Source organism: Pezoporus occidentalis, unplaced genomic scaffold, assembly GCF_034315485.1.
Source record: "Pezoporus occidentalis ecotype Australia unplaced genomic scaffold, CSIRO_AGI_Poc_V1 ctg182, whole genome shotgun sequence".
Taxonomy (NCBI): Eukaryota; Metazoa; Chordata; class Aves; order Psittaciformes; family Psittacidae; genus Pezoporus; species Pezoporus occidentalis.
The window spans coordinates 162141-180297 of NW_026913662.1; the positions used below are offsets into that span (position 1 = coordinate 162141).

The 18157-nt window shown below is 36.6% G+C and overlaps 1 protein-coding gene across 5 annotated transcripts in view; it reads right to left on the reverse strand.

The window, feature by feature from the left end:
• LOC134162035 (ankyrin repeat and sterile alpha motif domain-containing protein 1B-like) overlaps positions 1 to 18157 on the reverse strand; it is a 309404-nt gene that overhangs the window by 132245 nt on the left and 159002 nt on the right. For all 5 annotated transcript variants that reach the window (XR_009964170.1, XM_062615455.1, XM_062615451.1 and 2 more), the window contains one exon: positions 4741 to 4921. Coding sequence is in view for 4 of the 5 variants with exons in the window: in XM_062615455.1 (XP_062471439.1) it covers positions 4741 to 4921 (181 nt within the window). In the remaining variant the exon portion in view is untranslated. The remainder of the gene's footprint in view (positions 1 to 4740; positions 4922 to 18157) is intronic.

The window sequence follows — 18157 nt, forward strand, 5'->3', positions numbered from 1 at the left end:
TTGAAGAGTCGACATAAACACCACAGTTTGATCTTTTCACATCAGATCTTAACAAATGAGATATTTGAATAAGAAAGTAATGTTGACAAATATGTGACCTACTTCAGCTTCATTAACGTCACATAAAGGAGCATTCCTGAAGCTGAATAAATTTCAACTCTATCTAGGAATGCAGCATAGCTAGGAGCCTCTGAACGAAGTGTCTAATTCTAATATGCTGAATATCTTGATCCTCTCAAAACAGATAAAACTGCAAGCTTATCTTTAAGTGTAGGGCTGCTTTTGCTTCAGAGAAATTGGAAAAATTTGGTTTGTGAGACAAAGCAATTTGATCAAACATTTACTTTAAAGAAAGATCTGAAGACACCTCTAGAACAATCCTAAGGTGTGACTGAAATATTGAAAAAAAGTCCATATATAAAAGAGAATTCTTGAATTATACATTCTAGGTTGTTTTAAGGAATGATACAGCCTTTACTCATAGTAAGAAAACAAGACATGTAAAGAGATTAAGAGCTCCATTAAGGTTCTACAGACTTTATAACTACGCAATACACTCAGTAAATACTTTTAGGTACCAGTATTCTCTCTTAAAATGAATGGTATACAGAATTTAGTGAAATTTCAAAGATATTAATGGACTGAAAATAAAGATTGCAATGAGATTACCTACAGACAACTGTCAGCATCTTTTGCTGCATACATTCATATGAGTACAGATCTATTTCCTGACCTGAAACAGAACAAGAATATCCACGGAAATGTCTTTTTAATATCACAGCGCAATTATACTCAGTACAACAAGAGAAAACCCCATTATCCTGACTGATCAAGCAGAAATGAAAAATAACATAATCCAGAGTGACAATTTCAACTGCAAGTGTTGATTGTGCCAAGCTGATGTTACCAAGATGGCCACAGTTTTGCTGCCTTTAATCTTTGAAATTTACAGTTTCAAAAGAACTTCGGGGATGTATATAACAAGGCATAGAGCTATGATATTAAAGAGGCATATTCCTGAAAGCCCAGACTGCCCTCTTCTGGAGTGAATGATCTTGCACATCTACTGGTCTTCATGGTCAAAGTTACATGAGGAACATCTCACATACAAAACCATCAACTGATTATGAGGTTTTTAATTTTTCATTTTTGTTACCACAAAAAACACCTACTAAACATGAATTCAGATGATCAAGAAAATGACTACCATCTTGCCATGACAGAGTTACACTCAGTAATGATCTCCCTGTCCTATGGAGTGGACTCAATTTTAATATAGAAAGTTTAGTGGTAGCAGCTGTTAGTATTTGGATCCACTTATCTCCAACTTGACTTGAAATACAATGCTATAAAAGGATAATCATTCACTCTGAATTTGAGAATACTTCTATGAAGTCCATGTTCTTGCTGCAAATAAAGCTGTGAAAATAGGCCACACCAAAGCTGCATTCACAGTCTATCCTGTGTACACTAGAATGAGAGAAGAGTTCCCACCAACTTGCTGGCTCTTCCACCAGTTAAAGTTCAAAACTAACACAATCTATATTTTGCTTTCAGGCAACCAGATACTAAGATGCTTTCTACTATCTACGCAAGAAACACACATAGTTTTGTTTACACAACAAGGCCATCCAATGCCAAAGCTAAAGCACATACTTACCATTGTATGTGGACAGCTCTGCAGCTAATTAATCAGAAAATGTTGTCATATGCTGTCAGTCAGATAATATAGTACTGTGGTAGAGGTCAGTGTTTTTCTACTTGACAGAAATACACTCCTTGAAAATCAGGATCCCTGTTTCAAATCAGGGAATGTAGGGAATTAGCAAACACTAAGAGTAGAACTGTGATCCCCAAAATAAAAAGGAGTTTTCTCTAATCCACCAAGAGTTACAAGAGATTGATTCTTCTTTGGTAGCAGACTTTTGAGGTAGAGGTAAAATGATGAAGACTTTTAGAATCAGAATAATTATTTTGCTGTATTCATCTCCCATTCTTGTCTAAATGATAATGAATCATTACAAGTTTCCCCAAAGAAAATATGAAAACACTGAAATTGAGTAGGGAAATACTAATTCCTTACTTAGATGGCAGTTCCTGATTTCGAAATCCTGTAAATTCATTTTGATTGTTTCAAAGAAGACAACAGAAAACTACTAGCTGCAGTTACGAAAATGGGTTCCTTCTGTATATTATCTCTTTCTGGTCAACCAGAAGACCCTTGACCTCAATAAGCATGACAAAATAATTCATTGCTTTTTGCTGATGACAGCTTTTAAAATAAACATGAGACACATAAATGCCCAAGAATATAATATAGAATGAAACACTCAAATTCACACAAATCACAGAATCATCAGATTTGGAAGGGACTGCTGGAAATCATCTAGTCTAATCCCTCTGCTAATCCTCAATTATAAATGAATTAAACATTCTTCTAAGGTGCAGGTCTTCCATGAATTTTCAGAACAAGTTGGCAATTCAGAGGTTTATAATCAAGACATATGATGAATTGTATTTGTTTTCACTGTAGATCTGGAATAGGAACAAGGAACCTTTCAGTGAAAAACCAGCTAGCTAAAGCAGAAAAAAAGCTGTAGCAGAACTCTGCTTCTGCTACTCCTTGCTAACCTTCACTATTGAAAGTTCAGCTTTTAACAATCCGGGTAAGCAACAAGAATCAGAGACATTTTAAAGAAAAGACAGTTTTGATCTGCTCTTTCTGGATTTTGCTCTTGTCTTTACACATTAGTATTTCTTGTCACTTGCAGAACTACAACTCACCTACCTTTTTTAAGGAGTCAAAAGGACCTCAATGAGCAAAATAAAATGTTTTGGGGTTTGTTGTTTTTTTTTTCATTCAGGCTCAGATTGTGTCTCACCTGTGATCCTATATTTTACTTAAATAATTATAGGGTAGAAATCAGTATCCACTTCTATTACTATGTCACTTAAAGATGGTAAATCAACAATTTACTTCTGGTAAACTGTACTCTTGAAAAACTTGTAGAAGATGCCTAGAACTTCAGTCATTTTGCCTTTGTTAATTTTTCTTAGCTTTCTATGCAGAGACAAGAGGAAATCAAGCTTCCCCTCAATCAATAAATCAAATCATCCACAAATTAAAAATGTGCGGTTCTAGTAAGCATGAGATTATAGTTCCAATTTCAGACCAAATCCAATGCAGTTATTAGAAGTTATTGAGTGCAATCTGTTGTAGATTTAACCAAAGATAAAAGTAAAACAAATCCAGATATTATGCAGAATTTAACCAAAACCATGCAACATCAGAAGTCTGGAGAATTTCATTATCTAACTCCAGTGAATGTTCTGTTTTCTTATATTTTCCTTTAAATATCAGGACATATTAAGTGTCATTCAACTACGCAGAATAAAATTGTGATATTGTTCTGCATAGAATTTACAGTAGAAAAAAACAATAACAATAAAACCCACCCAAAACCCTAAAGAATCAAAAGACACCAGACCTAGGAATAAAAGATACCATTCAAATTAATTATTTCCAGATAGGCTTGAAAAGATTTGCCATATCTATGAATATAAGCACATTCTTTAGTTTCAAAGACAATAAAAAATCCAAGAAAAAGGACAAGAAAAATAATATGAATAATTTCTGATCATTTTAAATTTTTCTTCACAATAACAGGATTTCTCACTCAACTTATTTCATGAAAGTTCTTTAAAAATATAGTTTTCCTTTGATCTAAGTAGGAAACTAATTTTTTTTGATCCTTTAAAAGCAACAGTTTTCAGAACTTTCAAAGCCTAACAACTAGGAATGTAGAGGATTCATCTCATTTAAAGACCAATGCTCCAGAAGCCAATTGATAAGTATGTACTGAATTTCAATATTTCTGTTTTTTTTATATTAATCTACTTCTATCTATACGTTAAATACAGTATACCTTTAAAAGAAATAATTCCATCTGCAGACTATATAAACTAGCTACCAAAAGACATTTGTTTCAATACATTGGCTTTCCAAAATACTACAGTCTTCTGCTACAAGTTTAGCCTAAATAAAGCAACTCACATATGAAATTTGAAGGGGCAGAAGTAGCTAAATGCATAGTTTATTAACACTTTCTTGCTCTTGAAGTTTTGGTCTGTGAAGAAGAAACTATTCTAATCCTTTTTAAAGCATTTTCATTATGTAAACTTCTATATACAGATAAAACGTCACAGTTACAATCACACTATTATTCTATTATACTCATCATCAGAGCAAATATATCAAAGTTCTGCTTTATTGAAGCACGTCCCTAACTATTCAATGACTACCACTTGCAGAAACAATGTCAGGTTACTTAGAAATCTTCCTTTCCTAATCTTTACTGATGGTTACATAATGATTTCTAATTATATTTTCTCAACTTGAAATTGATATTCAAGTATGCTGGCCACACAAAGATGATAGTAGATATCTACCTGAATCATTGTAATTTCAAAAACTACAATACCTAAGTTCACGACATTTCTGTAAAACAAAGTTTGGTTTATTCAGAATATAACATTCAGGAACAAGTATATTTTAAAAATATTGGTCACAGAATATGAGAATCTTTTTTAAGCAGCAGGAAAAATATAAGAAAGAACTTTGTGTATTTATGATAAATGTATTTCACTACCAAAGACAATAGCAATTCCAGCATAAGCCCAAAGACCAATAGTTTTGTAAAGCCTTGATGACAGGCAAAGTAAGCTTTTTTTTTTCTATACCTGGAAGTTCTTTCTCTTCAACACTGCATTCCAAAGATCCAAAGGAATAATTAGCTGGACTGATTGCAGGAGTAGAAATAAAACTTGTACAGCCAATGGATGTGTTGATTTCAAAATAATTGTGGCTGTGATTCATTCGGTGAAATTCCAGAGAAGATACTATTGATGTGCGCTGCTTGGGCTACAAGAAAAATAGAAATAAAGAGTGAAAAATACAGACTTTTTGCATAGTTTTCATTACTTGACAGGTAATAAATTTAAATAGGGTTTCTCTCCTTTTACTGTTTTTATTTGGTTCAAAGGTTCTACTTGCAAAAATCATTTCATATGCCAAGCTGTGGTGTGGAGAGATAATTTCCTTCAAAAATCTGGATTAATCTTTATCAGAAAAAAAAGCAGGTCTCCATTCTAATCAATTTAATTCAAAATAAAATGGTGTTTTACAGCCTTGCATATAATAATTGTAATCATCTTTCGATAAGAAAGGGAGCTCTTCACCAGCTGCATTGCTGGGCACATCTTGCAAAACAATTAGACCGCTGATGCCTGCTTAATGGAATTTACAAAATAATAACAAGCACTCATCACTCGAAAGCAGCTTTCTGCTGTTTAATCTATTTATAAACGGCTGCTGTAAATATTCAAAACTGAAATTTCCAGTAGCTGAGGGGAAAAGTGTCAGCTTTAAAAACATACATGAAAATCAAAGTTTCTTCATGAGTTTTCATGGAATAATGAAAAACTTTGTAATAGCTTGTATCAATTTTATTATTCAGTTTCAAAATCTGTATTATTCACTTTCAAAGTGAACCTCTGAATTGACCGCGCTGAATGACTGTGTTTTGGACTGCAGAGCAGCTTCAGAGCATGAGAAGCCCATTCCTTTTTGGTGGATCTACATCACAAAGTACATTCCAGGACTGTACAAAATGTGCTCCAACTCTTCATGGCCTTTTGACCATAGGATCACACTAATGCTAGTCCAAATTAAAAACCAGTTAAATCTATATAGCGTAACTGTCAGGAACAATGTTTTTCAATAATAAATCTGTTCCAATCGCATTGCACTACTTATTAATACAGGTATAACCTTAGTGCTTGATGTCATGGACTATAAGACACAGACCACTGAAAGTTTGAAATGTCACGCTAGTCTGTTGCAGGAGCCATATGGCTCCATACTCAAAATATCCTAACACTAACCATACTCCTTAATGCTTCAAGACTAATGACCTAAACCAATAAACATCTCCGAAATAGGCCCTGCTTCGAAGTTTACAGCTGTCAGTATATTTATTTCATGACAGTGATAAATATCTCGGGAATGACTGTCTAAGATAAATAAAGATGGGAAAAGTAAATAGAAAAAGAGAATAAAGGGCACTTTAACTCTTCTTTTATTAGCATGCCAGGCCTAACAGGTCAGAATATTTGTAAAGGTCAAGAATTTGCTTCTTATTAGCATCATTAGTGTCAAATTGTTGCCTTGGGAGCAATAAGATCTTCTTTGGACCATGAAGCTATTCACCATCGCTTACTTAGAACTACCTGTTAAAATACAATCTATCCCAGTGGAGTAATTTTCAATTTTGTTTGTGGTCTATTTCATTTTTAGGTTATGAGTCCTTATGTTATGAGTTCACAATGTTTGTGTTACAAATACAGAACCAGACTGTTTTCACTAAAAATTCACTCTTTTTAATGGAATGTCGAACAAAAAACTGAATAGGTTTAGGTCTGTATAATGTTGGTTGTTACGTTGTGTTGGGCACAAAGTGATTTAACTGTGTCCTGTTAAAACTAAGAAATATTGTGAAGAGTAAATTCAGGCATTCATCTGGAACTTATCTATGGTCTATTGAAGGGATTTACTTACTTACTTTAATAATTAAAAGAAGCTTTTGCTTTGAAAGACTGATTCCTAAGTCTAGTGATTTCATAGGAGAGTTCAATAAAAAGGGACAAACTCCAACATCAAACAGTTTGGTTAAAAGCCATTGATTGGGACCTGAGCCAAAATAACTCTCGCATCAGACCAAAAATATTCATGTGTATTAATTAAACCTAAACTGCATGCTTTTGCTGGACAACAAATGAATCAATGACCTAATTATCTCTAAAACTGGAATAGAACTCCACTCTTTTAGAAACACGTTTCTGGCCCCTTTCCCAAGCAGTGGTGTTTTTGTGGTTTTGAAGGACTTCTGCTTCTGAGTTGAAAAGGTGACACTTCAAGTAACACGATGTGTGAAATCTCCAGTTATTCTTAAATTCAGACACTTCCTATCACAAAAGGCAGCTGGGATGCCCCAGAAGCATCTGATACATCATATAGCCTTTCACTAACTTAAAGGTGATCAGCTATTTCACAAAGCTATTTTCACAAAGCCATCTGCAAGGTCTTGGGGAAGGAGGGTGAAGGGGAAAACAAACAAAAAAAAACCCACCCCAGACTGTTCTGAAGCTTCTTTTACAGATCAGTTTAGTTGACAAATGCTCACAGATTCCAAAAATATGTCCATCAATAAATAGCTATGATTTGTTCTGAAGACATGGGTCAGTGATATAAAATAAGTCTGAAGTGGTTTTCAAACCTGATTATGGAAAGCTAGAAACATGTTTTCTGTTTGCTCATGATAATAATATGCAACCATCTGTTGACCTGCGTGATGTAAAATACTTCCTATATTATTTGGGGCTTTGACATTATTAATTCAGAGAAGCATATCTCAGTTTAATGTCTTTCCAATCTAATGATTCTGTACAGCACCCCACGCAGCCTCTAGTACTCTACAGCAAAACACTTCTGCTACATTCTCTGGAGTTAACAAGGTCCATCTGCCAACATGTGCCAATAATTTTTCCACATAATTACACAAGAATCTAGCATCTGAGCTTTTGTAGATAGCTAGAGAAGCCTTTTGCACCTTTGCTTGGTCCTGTAAAATGTTATGTTGTTAAAGTATGTTAATTGTTCATATAATATATGCTAAGAGAGATGCAGTAAACCAGTTTGTGTTGACTGCATCCCTCTGCTTGTGTCTCTCTAAAGTACAGTTTGCACAAAAACTGTAGGAAAAAAAATATCTTTTTCTATAGTTAGGATTAAATTCAGTTCTGGATTTAAACAACTAAATTTACAGCACAGCTATTTACATCTCCACTAAATATTTAAGCTCTCATTACAGTCAATTGAAATCTAGTCAATACAATCAATACAGTCCAGAGAACAGATCACCTCACTCTAGTCACCTTGGTATCAGTTCACTGCCCTTAGCTCAGGTATCTGCCATCACTGAAGAATCCCTGGGGCAGCCTACCTGGCCTCCAGCTGCCATTTTGGGGAGAGAATTGAACCTCACATCTATCCTGAGCATGATGGGAGGTTATAATGCAAATTAGACAGAAATTCTTATACACAGAGTCAAAAGCACACGTGTTTCAGTCCCAGATTGAATCCCACCTGTAGCTCACACACAGACACACTCTAACACTTCATGTATTAGAATATGGAGTCAAATTCCAGCCTTACTGGTGGAATGTGTAGCCAGCAATTAACAAGTCACATACTGGAGTCCTGTACCTTGGTTCCTGAATGGCATCTGCCAAAGACATTTCTAAATTACATTGACTAAGATAACTTCTGATAGGTCCTGAATAATTCGAAGATTATTTGCTACATGGAATACTGTAATGTCCAGGAAATGTAGTCAGGGTTCTATAGCTGTGGAGATTGTATAAACACAAAACTCTGTCCCAAAGAGATGATTTTTCCTTCATTCTTTATACCAAAAGCAGCTTTGCCCACTACATGTCTTCCTTGTACTAACCAAAACACCTGAACACATGGAGAAAACCCTTGTGCAATTGTAGCAATTTTATGGCTTAATTTCACCCCAGTACATATGCTACATAGCCATATGCAGATTTTTCATTAAGTAGATATTCTTTATTCATTACATTCATGTATTTAATTTACCTGTTACGTGTGAACCTCCTTAATGACTGATTTTGCTTAAAGTGTTTCTTCATGACTATTACTTCACTTGTCATAATACTGACCCAGAAAAACACTAAACCAGCATACCAAATCATGCTAATGAAGAAACTTTATCAATGCAAAAGCAAAAATATACCAATAAAAATTTTGAAAGATATTGTAATAACACATTTTAAATGACTTTCAAATCATCTCTAATAAAAATATTTGCATGTTAAATCAGTAATGAACATATATCAATGAAAGATGCCACTTTGAACACTGCAAAACAGGAAAAGGCATCAAAATACACATACTGTCAGAGGCAAGTAATGACTTACAGTGTTCCCATGAATGGAAGTTGCATGTAAATTCTCTAATGCTACCATGACTCCCATGTAACACTGCAAGCACACAAGGGACTATTCAAATATTTCTCATAACATTTAGCAGAGGCAGTAGGGCAAAATTCTTTTCTTCAGTTAACTTAAAAATATTTTTCCAGCTTTGAAGTACTGCAATATAAGCTTGTGACTCTGCCTTCATTTATCTTTGGGATTTGTGTACATAGCACCATCACAGTCTTTAAAGAATTAATTCTCACAACACTCCTCTGCACTATGGCAGAGCTATTAGCCCCATTTTACAGATGCTGAACTAGGGTATAGAGCTCTCCCAGTGACGGATGTGTAGCTCATTAAACCACTAAGACCCAATGAGCCTGAGGAAATTCTGCATTTTGGTAAATCCTGACAAATTCCAGTTGTCCTGCATAATACAAAAACTGGTTTCAGTTGTGTTATACCATGCAGAAAATGTATGATAGTATAAAGAACTGAACCCACACTCTCAAATTCTAGCTATTACATAAAATGCAAAATTAGCAAAGAAAGTAAAATGCTGTAGCCCCTTTCTCAGGCTCATCTCACATATACAACATCATATGGGTGTAGCCATGTGCCCACATAAATCCCTCATTTTGGTACCAGCCCAGACGAATCCATTCTTCTCATTCCCTGATCGATTCACTCCTACTTCAGAAATTTTCCTTTCTCCAGCTTTCTTCTTTCTTAAGAAAAGAATTCTAATTGTACATACTCATTTTCCCTTCTACCTCTTGCTTTTTCTGTTTTCTCCTATGTATTGTTATATTCCCTTGAAAACAACTTGTTTTACTCTAAACCACTCTTGATAGTATCTCTTGATAGTATCACTCTTGATAGCTGATTCCACTTCTACTTGGTCTTCCAAAACTTGCTTCTCTGCTTTCTCTGTGGTTTTGTCATCAAGGTCTCTCAAACGAACTCCGTAACAGTCTTATCTCCCACCGGCTTTATCAGTCACTGCAACCCTCTCATTGTCCTTTAGTGAATTTGATTTTAACCTCTGTCATCCCTTTCAAATACAACTTTCACATCACTTTTATGGTTTCTCAGTCTTCTATCCTCTGCCTCAACATCCCAACATACCATCTCTATCTTTGTCTCTTTTGCTCATGTGCACTTATATAAAATCCCATAACATTCATAATTTCCTTGGTAAAACACAGCCTGTGAAAAAAAAAAGGCTTCTTCACTTACTCCTGTATCCAGTACCTCAGGTTTGATTTGCAGAAATCAGCAGGCCTGATACATTTTCGTTAGTCAATGCTGCTGCCAGAAGTTATCCAAATAAAAGGATCTGAACTAAGATGATCAAGTAGACTTGAAACTGCAAACCTGGAGATTACAACGGATATAGGTTTGATTCATCTATGTCACCTAGAAGTGAAAGACTGCACTGAACTATTACTAGACTCCTGAATTATTTATTCTGTCAAGCCTCAAAATTCCATGTTGTTGAAGAGATGTTGTGTCTTAATAAGGTAATACAATTTTCTTTTTTTTTCATTTTATAGATACTTAAATTATGACTACAAAAAAAAAAAAAAATTTGTTTTTACTTCCCAGCATCTTAATTTAATTTAAAAGCAGAAGGCAGATATTACACAGTGGCTGGCAACAAATACGGCCCAAGCAGCCACAACAGGGGCCTTACAAGATCATGGAAATTTAATAAGTAAATAAATATATATATATTAAAAAGTGGTTTATCTGTTTTTTAACGGTATATACTTTTCAATACTAAAAGCATAGTGCATTTTAAAACAAGATTCATTTTTAATGACATCATAGTGCCAATGTCCTAAAAATTTCTGTTTGACTGATTTTTAATTTAAAGAAAGACATATCTTGCATCCTGCATGAGCAGCAAGTTCCAACTTCTTCACAGTAATCTCTTGTCCCACTGGCATATGTTGATCACTTCACTGCCAGTGACATGCTCAAGGATGGCACAGACATATCACTCTTTCCTGCAGCCTATGGTCAGGAAGTCACACAGTGTGATTCTAGGTACCATATAACCACAGTACGTTCTGTTCCTGTGGTTCTGTTTTCCTCTGTGCATGTTATATTAACTTCTTCTTTACAAGTCCTCCACTGGAATATGTAATTAAAGGTCAGAGGTTGTTGCCCCCTTCCATCTTCCACCTCTGGTCTTGTCTCAGATGACAAATCAGACTGGAAATAAATAAGGGGGAAAAAAGAGATGGTCCAGTTTCCATTTTCCTTGATTTCTACTTTCATTTTAATTGGAACAATAAGGCAGCTGTGGGTTGTGAAGTGCAGCAGTTCTGAATGCTAAAAAATGTAATAACTTCAAAGCAGTTTTCCTCTTTGACAGATGTGACTAGATTCTGAGAATACACCATTATTCCTATCCTGGGAAAACATTCCTTGAAATGAGCTTCAAATTGCAAGAGATAATTTTGATAAATAAGAGGAATGTCTTATACCTTAGCTATAAAAAATTCCTAACTTTCAAGTATTAAAAAACTGTTATTTTCACTGAAACAGTTGGAAAATGGATGTAAGGCTATTTTCTTAAAAAAAAAAAAAGCTCAGCTTCCAACTGTTAGCAACATCCTTTTTTGAAATACAGATTATGAAAATTGCTCATATCATTACATTTGTATATTACCAATTTTGAAGGTTCAAGGTGACGACTGGTTTCTAAGTTGCATGTATGTGCATTTTGGTGCATTTTTGGTGCATTTTTGGATGATGATACAGGATTACTCAGTACCTGAGGAGTTCAAAATCACTAAGTGCTACACAGAAACAAAGGAAAATGCTAGGAATCTGGTGATACCCATCAAAGCACTACAGAAATGCTTTAATCTTCCAGATTCTCATTGTGTTGCTGTTTCCAAGCATTATATGTCCTGGGGCAGGGCAGCTGTCATGGATTGGTTCATGCCCCTACTATTAGAATTCATTAGCCTTCAGAGCAGGGTATTCAAAGCAGAATTACCTACCAGGAATGATCCCTGGCCCATCCAAATTCCAAATCAGGCCTGACAGTGAATACTTTTGGAGAGAGAGAATAGTATATGATCAAAATTATTCCCAGGATTGTGTTAAAAATTCAACAGTATAGATGCAACCTTCCAGGGCTCAGAAGCTTGTTTTACTAGTGTAGATGTACATGGCTACCTTTCAGTGTCTGAAATATCTTTATGCTCAGTATTTCAACAATTTGGTCTGTAACAAGTTCAGATACTAAAAACATTCTATTCTTCTGTATAATTTGTGCTTATATTGAATCAGGAAACAGAAGCTAGAGAATCTCTCCAGCTAAGCAACCAACTTCAACCAAGCAAAAAGATGCACGTAGAAGTAATATTCTAAAACAAAACACTCCTGACAATAAAAAGCGTTCTGCTTTAATTTGTACTTTTGCTTTAGTATCCTGTTGAACTATAATTAAATGCCCTCACAAATACTGTTTGCTGTTTTCATTAGTACTGTATATTGGGTAGATGTGTTTATGTTTTCATATTATCTTAGCTCTAATTAAAATGATCTAAATAGAACTATGTTTTATAGTTACTTGTCAAAGGAGATCTTTTACAATGCATCTCTATAAAAATATTTTGGTTAATGTTGCTATTAAGTAGTCACAGAGCATCCATTATGCTCTAAGGAGTTATATATTTTTTAAAGATCCTCCTCTGGAGCTGTTATATGTCTTCTACCATTAATTCTGTGGTAATACAGGACAGAAAAAAATCAGTCCTGTGAGACAATTCCAACCATAGACCTTTTTTCTTGTAATTCCTACTCAGTATTTCAGAATAACAGATTTTCATAAGATCTGTCCTATTTTCAAGTCATGCATTGATGAACTGATAACCACCTCTTAACGGCACTGACAGTATATCGTTTAATTATTTGTTTTATTTTTTTTTTAAGTCCTAGTTAGGACCTTTATTTAGCCATTTATTTCTTTGTTAATTCACTTCAGCATCATTAGAATGAGAAGATATCAAACTGTGAGCAGTAGATTTGAATAGATGCTTTAAAGGTTTACAGAGAAAATCTATAGAAAATTTTCTGAAATATATCTTCAAACCCAGAATCAAGGTCACTGACTGCTGTCAACTACCTTAACGTTCTTTCAGCCCTAATGCAACCTTGGAAACACTACATAATGCAGAGGAACAATCCAGACCAGGCACACTGATGATGAGGACTAAATCTGACCATCTCTGGACCACAGAATGCATCCTTATTTTAGTGGGCTTTGGGAATACTCAGCACCTTTCCAGAATGCTCAGCACCTTCCAGAACTTCATAAAATCATGTACACAATGGTGGATTTACCTTGGACATGATGGGTTTGATCTCCCACATAATCATAACTCATAACCATAATCATATCATAATAAATAAAGTTTTATTTGCCTCTTGTGCTAAGCATGGACACTGCACAGAGCTGCACAAAGTCTAGCACCAAAAAAACACCAGAAAAAGAAGTGTAACTGAGTAGGAAGCATAGGGTGCCTGCACAGTAGATCCCCATGGGGATTTTCCTAGTTACTCCTTTCCTGGCTGAGCATGTTGTAACTTGAGCTGAGCACGGAAAGCAGTTCATGAGAGAAAGAAGGTCTTTACACCCCAGTTGTCCTGTGATCTCATTCAGAAAGACAGTGGTGAGAATTTATTGTATAACAGTGTTTTTCAGCACTCCTTTTAATGACAAAAAATGTAATAAAGCAGATTTTTTGTATTACAAAATAAGTTCAGTAGACGCTTTGTAGAGTCCTTGTGCATTAGTGCACCGGTGCAACAGCCTGCAGTGGAGGTTTCACTAAGTTTGCAGAGACAGTCATATGTCAACTCCAGCTAACTGTGACAAGAAATGCATTCATTTGGGAAGAACTAAGGGTACTGCAGAGGGTGGTGGCATAGGGAAGGAACTAGCATTATTTCATCATGGGAAAATAGTGATACTAATCCACTTAAAAATCCTGTTTATGGAACAATTGGTTCTGAAAGTTTATTTTCTGGAACTGTGATTTTTCAGAGCTGCCTCTAAGACGCTCTTGGGAGAACTGGCTACACAGGATTTGGAGAAGGCTGAGGTTCTGAATGACTTCTTTGCCTTGGTCTTCACTGGCAAAGGCTCTGACTACACCACCCAAGTCTTGGAAGGCAGATGCAGGGACTGTGAGAATGAAGACCTTGCGCCCACTGTAGGAGAGGATCTGGTTCAAGACCATCTTAAAAATCTGAACATGCACAAGTCCATGGGTCCTGATGAGATCCATCCGCGGGTCCTGAAGGAGCTGGAGAATGAAGTTGTGAAGCCGCTGGCCGTCATATTTGAGAAATCATGGCAGTCAGGTAAAGTTCCCGATGACTGGAAAAAGGGAAATATAACCCCCATGTTCAAGAAGGGGAACATGGATGACCCGGGGAATTACAGAGCAGTCAGTCTCACCTCTGTGCCTGGCAAAATCTTGGAGCAGATTCTCCTGGAAGGCATGCTAAGGCACAGGAAAAGCAACAAGGTGCTTGGTCATAGCCAGCATGGCTTCACTAAGGGGAAATCCTGCCTGAACCAATTTGGTGGTCTTCTATGATGGGGCTGCAGAACTGATGGACAGGGGTAGAGCAGTTGATGTCATCGACCTGGACTTGTGCAAGCGTTTGACATTGTCCCACATGACATCCTTGTCTCTAAATTGGAAAGACATCAATTTGATGGATGGACCACTCAGTGGATAAAGAACTGGCTGGATGGCCGCATGCAAAGAGTTGTGGTCAATGGCTCAATGTCTGGCTGGAGACCAGTAATAAGTGGTGTCCCTCAGGGATCGGTGTTGGGACCAGTCTTGTTCAACACCTTTGTCCGTGACATGGACAGTGGGATTGAGTGCACCCTCAGCATGTTTGCCGATGACACCAAGCTGTGTGGTTCGGTTGATACCGTGGAGGGAAGGAATGCCATCCAGAGGGACCTTGACACACTTGTGAGGTGGGCTGATGCCAACCTCATGAAGTTTAACCATGCCAAGTGCAAGGTCCTACACCTGGGTCGCAGCAATCCCAGGCACAGCTACAGGTTGGGCAGAGAAGAGATTCAGAGCAGCCCCGCGGAGAAGGACTTGGGGGTGCTGGTTGATGAGAAAATGAACATGAGCTGGCAGAGTGTGCTTGCAGCCCAGAAAGCCAACCGTATCCTGGGCTGCATCAAAAGGAGCCTGATCAGCAGGTCGAAGGAGGTGATCCTGCCCCTCTACTCTGCTCTCGTGTGACCTCACCTGGAGTATTGTGTGCAGTTCTGGCGTCCTCAACATAAAAAGGACATGGAACTGTTGGAACAAGCTCAGAGGAGGGCCACGAGGATGATCAGAGGACTGGAGCACCTCCCGTATGAAGACAGGCTGAGAAAGTTGGGGCTGTTCAGCCTGCAGAAGAGAAGGCTGCGTGGAGACCTCATAGCAGCCTTCCAGTATCTGAAGGGGGCATATAGGGATGCTGAGGAGGGACTCTTCATTAGGGAATGTAGTGATAAGACAAGGGGTAATGGGTTAAAACTTAAACAGGGGAAATTCAGATTGGATATAAGGAGGAAATTCTTTCCTGTTAGGGTGGTAAGCCACTGGAATAGGTTACCCAGGAAGGTTGTGAATGCTCCATCCCTGGCAGTGTTCAAGGCCAGGTTGGATGAAGCCTTGGGTGACATGGTTTAGTGCGAGGTGTCCTTGCCCATGGCAGGGGGGTTAAAACTAGATGATCTTAAGGGCCTTTCCAACCCTAGCTATTCTATGATTCTATGATTCTATGATGTTGTTTGGTTTTGTTGAAAGTAATACCTGCACCCAACTGCAAAAAAGGATGAGGTATAGTTTCCTTGAATGTAAATTACTATCACTTTTTAGGTCAATGTGAGAGATTCTGTAGCATATATCTCCTACAGTCACTCTGTCCATTAACGCCCAGGCTGTTACGGGAGGTGGAATGTCATGGTCCCTGTACCTCCTTATGCCTAGATGAACTACATCTGCATTGGTACATCAGGCTCACTGTATGTGCAGAAAATAGTTCTACATTACACAAGGCACACCTGGTAGCCCAAAGAAGTGAAATAGGTCTAACAGAGGCTATAGATGTCCTATAACATTCTATTACTGCTTGCAGAAAAATGAGACAATTTCTTTTGTCCTCTAACGTTTGAACTGTTACCTTCTATTATATTGATAAATGTCTTAGCCAGAGGAATAATGAACCATAGATAAAATTGTAACTTTGTTTAAAGAGGTTAAAAAAGATAAAAAGAAAAAAATGTTGACTAATGTAAAGACAACACTCACAAGAAAAATAAAAAGGTATTACAATCAATAGATTATTGCAGATCTTAGCAATAAAACCAGCAAGAACAAGATGATGAGATTTTATTATGTCAGACACACTGAATTTCTCTCTTCCTTTGTCTTTCTACCAGAAGCCCTCTTTATATCACTGAAACAACACTCTTAGGCAGTTGGGTTATTCACATAAAATGGGGAAAATACTAATTCATGCTAGATATAATCAAAGTTACTTTTAAATAATCCACATTTAGATGTCAAAAACTGTACTATAGTGAGCCATTTGAAACATATCTTAAAAAGATGACAAGAGAATATGCAAATGCTGTTTACATTTAATAAAGAATTTAAAAGGTGAGAAGTCAGAATTCAATTTTATGACAATTAGACCCCCCAATTCACCCACCAGCGAATAGCACTGGCAAAAGAAACAGTCTCTAGGATAAAAAGGTGCACCTTCTCCCTCTATGTATATAGTTCATTTTTTTTGAAGCAGACCTGAACAAAAAAGTAAGGAGATTCTTATTGAATTGAGTGGCTAATACAAAAACATATATGAGACATCACACGCAGCTCATTTTTGTCGAAGTTTCATCTAGAAAGAGAGCTATAGGAATTTTGGTAGAACAAACTCAATTTTACTACCACTTTCTAAAATTCAAGTCTGATAAGGTAAGTTGTATTTTACTACCTGTACTAATGTAACTAGGTAAAACTTGAAAGAGAGACTAACATTTCAGAGGACTTCAGTTAACTTATTAACCTACTTGGTCTCCTACCACACCTCATTTTTTCTCCTACGTGCTGTTAGCATACTTCACAGAGGCATATGTCTTTAAATTGAAGCAGTACTACTTTCTTAAAGTCTTCATTAGTTAGCAATTCATGAATTAAAAACTTACTAAGACTTGTCTGACAATCCAGAAAAAAAAAAAGATCAAGTGATTCAAACCCTGAACTAAATTCAACTATATTTGTTTCTTATCGGCATATATATAACTTCTCAATAATCCCTGTTTTTCGGAGGCTGACCCTGTGAAAATCTGAAAACAACTCATGTATTTGCAAAATGCTAGATCATAGCTAAAAGCCATAGCTAAAATGCACAGATAAAAAAGCATACAGATCCCTGAATTACTGTTAAGTGCTCACTTCAGGGCTGGAAGCAGTAGAGGTGGGTGGCACTGTGGCACTGAACTTAGTACTGCTTCTGAGATCTGAGTTAGTATCTCTCCAGAATGCTGCACTGTGCCAGGGAAATACATCATTTCAGTTAAAATAGGCTTTAGCTTTAGTAACAGTACACTGAATGGAATAGTTGAGACATATCCAAAGACAAGTTTAGATAGATTTTAGAGAGCATCTCATAAGACAGGAGCATTAGGGTCACAACAACCTTCAGGTTTATCACTTCAAAATTCATCATTAAAGAAAAGATGAATTTCCAGAAACATGAGTGAAAGGTTGGTGGGGAAATACATAATCCTAGCCAGGCTTTATGATGGCATGTTTTTAATATAAGATGAAGAATAATTAAGACCAGATTAAGAGAAACCTAGAAGGAAAAAGAAAAAGCAAGTTCTGAATGTACTCTGAGGAACCAATCTCTTAACTGACTGTGCCACCATGCCAGTCCCCTCAGGATTCACACTTTGTGTATGAGATTGTTCCTGTCTCATACTTGCCAGCTGTGGTACTTTCACTCAGTGTGTTGGCAGTGCAGCATCACAGCCTCTCTC